The 9,966-nt window shown below is 40.3% G+C and overlaps 1 protein-coding gene across 1 annotated transcript; it reads right to left on the minus strand.

Moving 5' to 3' along the window:
* Window positions 1-4,250: 4,250 nt before the first annotated feature.
* rgs18 (regulator of G protein signaling 18) lies at window positions 4,251-9,570 on the minus strand. Its single transcript, XM_073492093.1, has 5 exons — window positions 9,243-9,570; window positions 8,629-8,733; window positions 8,367-8,428; window positions 7,592-7,758; window positions 4,251-6,298 (listed from the first exon to the last, which is right to left on the minus strand). The coding sequence occupies exons 1-5, from the start codon at window positions 9,362-9,364 to the stop codon at window positions 6,044-6,046; spliced, it is 711 nt and encodes a 236-aa protein (XP_073348194.1). The 5' UTR covers window positions 9,365-9,570; the 3' UTR covers window positions 4,251-6,043.
* Window positions 9,571-9,966: the final 396 nt, after the last annotated feature.

Here is a 9,966-nt window from a genome sequence, read left to right on the forward strand (position 1 = left end):
TTCATAATCTTTAGCATTAGTGATGTTGACAACTCAAAAATAATCGTCTGCTTCCTTGGTCTTCACTTTGATCCTGCCGCCCTCTGTTTTCAGCGCCGTCAAGGGACAGCTCGGCTCCCACACTGGATCGACTGCCCTGCTCCTCTTGCTACAGGCGTCTGTCTCACCAGGCAGCCTCTAACCCTTTTCTTTTTTTAAACTAAATGTAATGTATGCATAACAAAATAGGCTAATACTATAAATAAAACATGTGCACATAAATAGAATTTATGTCTGTACGGTGCATAAACACATTTTAAATCAGTAGTTACAGTAAAAGCAAAAACTAAAATGATCAGTGAGTAAACTTTATATCCAATACTGGCCTTTAAAGTGTAGTCAGTAACATAATCCAAGTATCACAATTATAAAGTAATGTCACTTGAATACCTTGTGTTACTTTTGGATTACCTCAATAACAAACATATATAAATAAAGTACTAAGTACAGTGTGATGTTGTGTAAGAAGTGTTGTCATGTGTGCACATGTGCATTGTTTCACACTAGTACATCATTCCTTATTTTAAAATCATAATACCGCTACTAACGCCTTTAGTTTAGCAGCTACAGTGAAGATTCTGGCTTACAAGAGGTAAATAATGTCTTTTCAAGTCATTATAGGATCTTGAGGCTTCTGGAGACTTTGATTACTGTAGGTCAGACAAGCTGTATGGAGCCATTTTATGTTTTCTTTCAGTCCCCATCTACTTCAGTTGTTTAGGAGAATGCTCCAACACTGTTTTGCTGTGAAACTTCAGAAATGTTTTGTAGACTATTAAAACTTCACCTGACTTTCCATCAGCATGAGGATGATGGCTGAATTTTTATATTTGGGTGAACTTTCACAGCATTCCATCAACTAGTTGTCGGGAAATTTCGTTGAATAGGATCAATGCAAACCTCTTGGGTGTAAGTGGCTGTGGTTCAACCTCTGGGGGCCGTGAATGCCTGGACACAATTTCATAGGACTGTAATTTTCAACTTCCATCAAAAGATGTTTGATTGAGATGATTTGAGACAAGCATTACTCATTCTTGTGATCATAAGCCCATTGGGTTTAGTGTATACAGGTCACGTCATACAGTGAATCTTAATAAATACATATAAACATAAGTATGTCCAATGCATTTAAACCTGTCCTGACCTTCCTGACCACAGGTGGAGACATGATGGGCCAAAACAAACCAAGAATGCAAATCACAGCAGGTGATGGAAAACACCCAGGCTGCTCCTATTTGCATGTGTGCAGACGCACTAAGAATTTGTTTTTCAAAAAAGGCACCAGCAGGAGAGAGATGAGGACAAACCGAATGCTCAGGATTGTTGCCTTTGAGTATCCAAGATGTTTCGTGCTGTTGTGATTCAAGTTATTCTAGACGGTCAGTGTTAGCATCCAAGGACAAAAGGGACTCTGAACAACCTTGAGCCACGAGCACTGACTTGTTTTCATACTCACAATCTACTGCGTCTCACTTGTGATACAGCATGCGTTTCAACCGTGTTTTTCATACCAAGTTGCAGTTTTTCCCACCATACAGAGGGTGGCACTCTCGTCCTCTTAAGGCCTCCTGTATATACTTTACAATTGTATCATGTGTCCAGCTCTCTCTGTAACTGACAGCATTGAATTTGTGTATTTTTTTTCACTGTTGGTCCGGCTTGTTTTATATTGACCCTTCTACTGAAGCTGCAAAGAACCCGGACAGCAGGGTGAGAGCTGGTGCAGGTCGCAGATGTAACCTGAAAACCTATTTAAATTAGATTTCAAGTGATTCAGCAAGCACACCTGTGATTTAATTAGAAAGTGTTTAATCTCTTTCTCTCGAGTTGTATCATGGAAACAGCGAGCAGCAGGGATTGTGCAGTGACCTTCATTTCTTTGTTTACTTACTTTTCACCCTTTCAGCTGTAAATTTTGTCCAATATCTGATGACCATTAAATAATAAATCAAACCAAATAAACAAGGATAGAAAAACTCTAGTCCAGGCATTGACTTGACCTTGACAATAAGAACCAGTTTCTGAGTTTCAGAAGTCTTCAGAATTTTGTATAATCTATTCACAAACTTTCTTGGAGGGAAATAGTTAAAAAAATGTTTTTCTTTTTTCTTTTTTTTTTTTTTTAGCCTTCAGCCTGCAGAGATTGTATTGTATTGAATAAGGGGCTCTGTGGAGCTTAGCAGACTCCATTTCTAAACTAACATTATTTACTGTTAGCTCTCTGTTAGCGGAACGGAGAAAGGCACTGACACGAGGCACTCGAGAACGTGCATAAAGTCTTAAGCTTTGGACTGTCATGGAAAATCTGAACAACCTCGGACTCCCTCACAAAGAATCCACCGTCCGGCAGCATTAAGCAACTTAAAGGTGCAATATTTAAGAATTTGCCAAATAAATAAGGGGCAGCATATCACCAGAGTAACTGCTAACTGCTGCAAACTGTAGCTGCCTTTAGCTAGTTAGCTTACTTAGCCGTGCAGCTAGCGGTTCAGAATGGAACTCGGTTCCAGGGGCGTGTTAGTTTTCAAAACTCTAGCATGGCAGCTATGGACCAGGAAGGACCAGGGCTAGCTGGCTAACCTGCTAACTTCAGCAAATTCCCCTGCGACACATAGACATCATCATGTCAAAATTGTTAATCATTCACATTCTGTTGATAATTTTAGTTAATCTGTTTTTACTTTTTTCAACTAAAATTCTTACCTATAGCATCTTAAACAAATCATCCACAGGCTTGTATCGACATCTGAGAGAAATGAAAGTTCATGTTCATGTTACAATCTGCTCACATATGGCCAATAAAAAAAGGGATCGATGCATGTAAATTGCTGCAAATTATTAAATAGAGCCCCTTACAGAACTCCCTCCGGCAACCTGGTGCCTATTCATCGGTGTATTGAGGGAGGTCGCCCGTCAGGAATTCAACCTCTTTTTCCCCCACATAAAGACTGTTGTGTACAAAGTCTCACCTTGAGGCTTTCAGACTGAACGCAGCCTTTGGTTTGAAGTTGCACTGAAATTTATTTAGGTCTGTCAATATTGCAGGCCAACAACATCAGGTGCAAAAATATTTGTAAGGGGAAAATTTCAAAATTCAATATCTGAGCCTGGGAGTCAGCGAAACTACTTCTAAATTTTCCTCACGTAGCGTAAGATAAAAGCTTCTGAGACGGGACAACTGGTTCTTAAAATGGGAACGTGTGGTGTAAAAGTTTGTAACAGAGCCCATCGGTGCAAAACTACTGACAGACTTTGACTTGGATTGAGGAATCTTTTAAAAAGAGTCCCATTTGTTTGAGGAAATCTGCTTAAAACTCTACTGTTAGACACCTTACGATAAATCTTTTTGTTTTAAACTCCTCTTAGACTGGTATTCATCTTGTATTACAAGCCTCATATCTCCAGGCAAACTGCTTTCCTACTCTTTTGTTTCCCCCTTGGAGCTCCTACAATACATCTTTAACTTGTGGATGATTTCAGAGGCTTTTAGCGCCGACTGAGTCACAAATTTAAATACCAATGGGAAAGAAAGAAGAAATCTGCCAGCGAATTCTTAGCGGCCAACTAATCTTAAGCTGTGATGAATTTGGCAGGCCAGCTGAGCTCCTACCTTTGTTAACACATCATTACATTTTCCCTCCCTTCCCAGACGATTTGTGTGAGAAGACAGCAGGAAACTGCAGCACACGCATGCCGCTGCCGTCTAGATGGATGCATAATTAATGTGAACTGTGAGATATTCCACGCAGGTTTTTCTGAAATGGCAGTAACTTGGGCTGAGACGGACTTGATCCCTCTGAAGGCTACTAGAAGCCCTGACATCTGTGTTAATGAGCTAAACTGGCTCTGTGGGCACATTTGTGTATCCAGCTTTATGCTGTGCACATATATGTACTGGTATTATTTTTTTCTGCATATATACACAAGAGTTTGGGGGTGAACTCAGCGGGATCGCTGACACTTCCAAATTAATATGTATTTGTATTTGTCTTTGTAAGAAGTATAGCTTGTGAATACATATACAGTAACATGAATAATTCTGTGCTGGGGTTGGTGGGATTTGATAAGGTCTATTAATTTTTCAGTGATTTGGACGAGGGAGCTACACACCATCACAATTTCCCCCACTAGTGTAATATGCAAACATAACGGCTCCATTTGTCACATTTAGATGAGGTCATTCAAACTAATTAATGACACAAAAAGCCTCATTATAACTGCTTTTGTAAGAAAGTGTTTATTTGAGTTACTCCACATATTAAAGTACACACTGTATATTTTACAACAGCAAGGCAACAGTAATGATCATAGTAATACATAAATTATGTGAGATGGTAGCAAACTGAAAAACAGCAATCATAATTAATATAATATTAGATAATATTAGTATTCATATAAGATATATGCATTGTCTGTGTGTGGAAAACAGGATAGAATTAATCAATAACAGAAATGAGAGATATATATCCCTCATTAAAAAGTTTCGGTGCTCTGCAGACACCGTGGATGCACATTAGTCTTGAGGGGGTTGGACAATAGGAGGGATGAAATCATGAATCCATTTTAATGAGATACGGTCAAATTAGCTTGTTCGCCATATCAACAGTATTTATGTTGTATAAGGTGCTATTGCTGGATCGGAAGACAAAGCAGTTGAAGCGTAATGTGTCTGCAGTCAGGAGAGAGGCCTCAGTGTGGAAGCCTGTACGGCTGGCTGAATACTGTCAGCAGCGTGGAGGCACTTCGGCTGAGAGTCTGTCCCCGACCATCCTGTTGTCACTCAAGTTTTGAGATTTGGGAAAGTATAAAAACCATCAAACCGCAGGCAGCGCAGTGCCTCTGAGAGAGAGAAGACAAGGGCTGCAGAATAATCTGGTGGGCGCAGAGAATACTCAATTCTGTTTGGCCGGAAAAGTGTGCATTATTTTCAAATAACCACATGCCTCTGACATAGTAGCCTCGTAACCTTTTTAAATATTCCTACTGCTTAAAGGCTAATGGTGTCAGCTGTTATCCCGCTGTGTAGTATGTTTCTTAAAGGAATATTTCAACATCTTGGGAAATACGCTGATTTGCCTTTGAGGTAAGAAGAATGATGCCACTCTCATGTTTGTATGGTAGATATAAAACCACCACCAGCAGCCAGCTAGCTTTGCTTAGCATTAAGACTGGAAAAAAGGGGAAATTGCAGGCTGGACTTCAATCAACCATTGTTGTCACGTGACACTGTCAGGCAACCAGGAAATAGTCTGCCACATGAACCGCCCGTAACCAGCAGGTGATTTGTTAATTATTAACAGAGGAGATGGGGAGAACTGGAGTCTCTGGTGAGTGCTGAATTGACTGAGGGTTGACCTGAACTTAAACACACTGACACACACACCCTCAGTGTTGCTTGCTAACGTTAGCTTGCGGCTAGTGTACAGTAAAGTAATCTAGCTGTTAAGGCAGATAAACAGTGTGTCTCAGGTCCAAATGTTCACAGACGAGGTAAAGTTTTAAAGTTTTATTAATGTTTAGCTGCGTTCGCCGATTTCCCGTCAGTCTAGCTGAACAAGAGACTGGCAACCAAGGAGGAAGAAACTGGTATAATGTTAGTACACAACTCAACAAAATATTAAATAAAGGTTTTGTCTTTTTTAATGCAGAGTTCCTACATCTTATTTATCCTCGTGGTGTTGCCATACCTTGATGTCCAAGATAGCGGACATGCTAGAGCATGTGCTGCTTGGATCAGGTAGTGACAAAGCATAATTCCCAAAATGTTGAACCGTTCTTTTAAATTTTTACTTTAATCACCGGCCAGCTGCTATATGTAGGTGAGATAATCCACTGTAACCCTTGTGGTTATAAGAAAATAACACTCTGCAGAAGCAAACCTGTGGATAATAAGCCTCCGCAACACACGGTGTGTTCCAACAACTGTGCTGCAAATCAGGGATTATCTCCTATATATTAATCTGTTTCACAGATTGAGCCGCTACGCCTGCAATGTTACCACGTGTTACCAGGCCGAAGGTTCATTTGTGGCCTCGCCTCTGTCGTTGAACACACAGGAGCGTGACCTTCTGCGAAACATGGTGGCCCCCGGGCCTTTCCTCCTGGTGAGACGCAGATAAATGTCAGACTGGAGGAACCTGGTGTAGGAGTCCTTTTTCATCAGGCTGTAGACTTTCATCTGGGCTGCTTCAAAACAGCTCTTTGTGGGCTGTGCTATGGTCTTCTGGATGGCCATCTTGGTGCTGTAGTCAATGTTGACCTGAATGAAAGGAAATTAGGACATAATGAATAACTCATATAGTATTAAGTAAATACAGTAAAGCTAGACTAAAGGAATGCCATGTATAATGAGGCACACTTTGTGTCTTGATCTGAATGTTTATAACAACACAATAATTAATGGACTCGGTTGTCGGATTCAGTTTTGAGTTTTTTGTCTCAACATACTAATTACGGCAATTATAGTCATAGGATACAGAAGTGTTTTTCTGCAATGCCAGAGAAAGAAACATATTATCATGATCATGAATATTATCCAAGGTTTGTTGTTATACCAAGGAGTTTTAACATTATTATGAAATACAAATGTATCATGTTATTACAAGAAAATGTCATTTTTACAAACATTTCACATTGTAACAAGATATTTTCTCTTTTGGGGAGTGTGGAGAGGGATTTTTTATTATCATTTGATTTTTTTCCCTCCCTCCTTTTCCCCTTTTGCCCATTCCAATCATGTCCATGTCCCTTTTTTTGCTCTTTAACACCCCCAACATACAATGTCCCAAAATACCATTTGTTTGTTTATTTGTCTCGTTTTGTTGTTTTCATTGTGAGCACTTAATGTCTGTCTTTCCACACAGTGTTGTTACTGTTGCGACTCTCGCTTGCTTTGTGCTACATCACAAAAGATAAGAAAGAAAAAAAAAAGAAAGAAAAATCATGACCGCGACCAAAGCTCTCAGAATATTCACAGTATGTGTGCACTGTTCATATTAAAGTGACACTCGTTTACATTCTGACCTCCCTGGAAATCACTTGGTACGTCTTCAGCTCACTGATGCCTGCTCCAAAATCTTTCATTTGTACACATACACTCATCTAATACTGAAAGTGTGTGGGTGCTGCTCTCTCCAGTTCTGCAGAGTGTCAAAAACCTCAAACCAGACGGCAAACTCTCTAACGGTCAGATCTGCTGCAGGGCCTGAAAGCATATCAGATGGTGGTCGCATCATCCTCGCTAAGGGAATGGAAACCTTTGAAACCGCTGCTGTCTCCCACAGAAATAACCCGACCTGCTTTGCAGCAGTGCATGCACTAGATGCCTGACCTCAGTGAGCTGCTGCTTGTAACCGTTGCTTACAAAGGTCAACCTGCTGCAGGCTCATGACTATGTAGTGCTTGAGACTCTGTCCACTGATATTTTTATTATGATGACATAAATATTTGAAACCTCCCAAATAAGCCAAAGAAAATGCTAAACCAGCCTTTATGCTACAGTAACAACATTACATCCATGCAGTTAATGATAAATAAACATGCCATGCCATACCTCTTTAGGGGCGTCCGATTCAATAAAAACTGTATAAATATATTTGGCTTTGGACAGCAGCTTCGTGTCAGAATCGATGGTCTTGTATTCCTCACAGGCCAACCAGAACTCGATGTTTTCCTCACTGAACTCTGTCCTGAGGAACTGAGAGAAGGTTTCCACCCCATCTGATTGTGAGGAAACAGAGACAGAGACACACTTTTAGTGACTAGAGTGACACAATAAAGAGAGGGACAGCTGAAAATGTGTATATTCTGAGCCTGTTGGGTAAATAGAGCTCGCATTTGATTGTAGCAGGGTGTGCAGAGGAGGCACATAGACTTTCCATTAAATCCTCGTCCCAAAGTCATTAAAATGACCCCACTGTACAAACAATTAAATTATATATATAAACCTTTCATAGCTTAAATATACTTACAACATATATACTTAATATACTTACTATTTACAATATTATTATCTTACTATAGGGCACTGACTATATTAACCATTCCCAACTGAGCACACACAGTGGTTTACAGTGTTTCACTGTGGAACTAAAGTGCAACTTCCGCGACTATGAGGAAGTTGCACAGTTTCTGTATTACTATCTGTGCTAACAAACATTAAAAGATGTAGTGAAACTCTCACTGCTCTCCTCATTAACTATTTATTGCCTGTAGCACTCCTTAACGGTTTACAATTGAAATGGAGCAAAATTGTTTGACAGCAGAAGGAACCGTTTTGGATGGCGATTTGACACATGCTCCAGACATTTTGGGGGCTTTGAACTGACCCGAGCTCTTCAACAGTTCTTCAAAGGAGTCACTCCATTGCAAAGCTGCCTCCGGTGAGATGCTGCAGAAAAAAAATCAGAGATGCGGTCAGGGCTTCCCTAATGATGCTGCAAAAAAAAAAAGGTTTTGGATTCTCATGAGACGTCTGTTTCTACAAGTGCGCAATGAGTCATGGAGGGTGCTGGAAACTGAGGTTAATAATGAATAATGCTTGTCAAAAACAGCATTGCCTCTGTATGAAATTAATGGATTTTGCCTCACTTGCTGGGTGTCGTATTTGTCTTTTTATGGGGACTGACGTTTTCATGAGAGCCTGACTTGGTGAGAAAAAGGCTTAGTCGGCTCTTCCTCTCCTTGTCTTTCTGCCTGCAAAACAGAGGAGAAAGTACATCAAGTTCCACAAACTGTCTGTGAGCGCAACTGTGAAACTGTTCCCCAAATCAGCAACTTGTCACCGTTACTCCTCGCAGACACATTTCTTAAGTGGCTTACATGAAACACTATAAATTACACAACGCTTTTGTGGTAGAAGTCACATATGCAGACGTGTTCTAACAAAAAGGCAACAGAGACTCATCATGGAGGACAGCTGGGTTTTTAAAAGTCGAACAGCCTCACAGTCAGCTGCGGTGGCCTTGAATTACGCTCAGATAAGGTAATGCATTGAAACATCACATCTCTATTATAATGGTGCCACGCTGCCCTTCAGTCAAATAAAAACCTTTCTACACATATGTTGCTTCATCTCTTTCCTCGTGATAAAAGTTGCACTACTCTGATTTCTGACATTAGCTGCAACATTTACTAAATCTCAATATGAAATTACTCATTCCTAAAAAAAAGAAGACGAATATAACTGAGGTTTTCACACCAACCTGCTACTGTCGTCCTTCATCTTTGGTGCCTGCAAGTCTTGTGGACCGAGCATTTTGAAATATGCTTCCTCCTTCGGGGCCATGTAGTTGAATTGAGGAAATAGAAAGAGAAGCGTCTCCATGCTGTTCTGTCTCTATCAGGCGTGCGAGGCGGCAGGCCGTAAATAGCAGAGTCTGAGAAGTTTTTTAACCCATCACTCGATGAACCGCCTCGCCTTTTATAAACCCGCTTTTCGCTTTTCATTTCCCATACCTTTTGTTCTACTTCCTGTAACCGTGCAACCACTTACTGCTAACAGCACCTCCATTTGTGATACAGAAACCCCCCTGGGTTCAACATCCTGCCAAGTGTTTACTTAGAAATTTGAAAAAGAAAGCTGCTCATTCACTGATTGTTTTTTTATGGTTTGTTTTGGTGTGCTTGTGGTAATATCTTGTCTTAAAGGTGCACTATGTAGTTTTGTGGATAATTTAATCAGAAGAGAAAGATCTTCACTGACTGATTTTTTATGCCTAAACAAACTAAATAAACAAATAAACAAACTGACCTTAAAGGACAACACAGGCGGACCCTCAGGCGGACTATGTGGCGGACTCTGCCACCTTTCTAGCTTCAAACAGGGTTCTGGGACCTTACTTTCCTCTGAGAACAGCTTGTTTACTCAGCTATGGAAAAACAACAACATATTTCCGAGTTTGTATTATTACCTCATTAATATTGTAG

This window comes from Pagrus major, chromosome 21, assembly GCF_040436345.1.
Source record: "Pagrus major chromosome 21, Pma_NU_1.0".
In the NCBI taxonomy this organism is placed as follows: domain Eukaryota; kingdom Metazoa; phylum Chordata; class Actinopteri; order Spariformes; family Sparidae; genus Pagrus; species Pagrus major.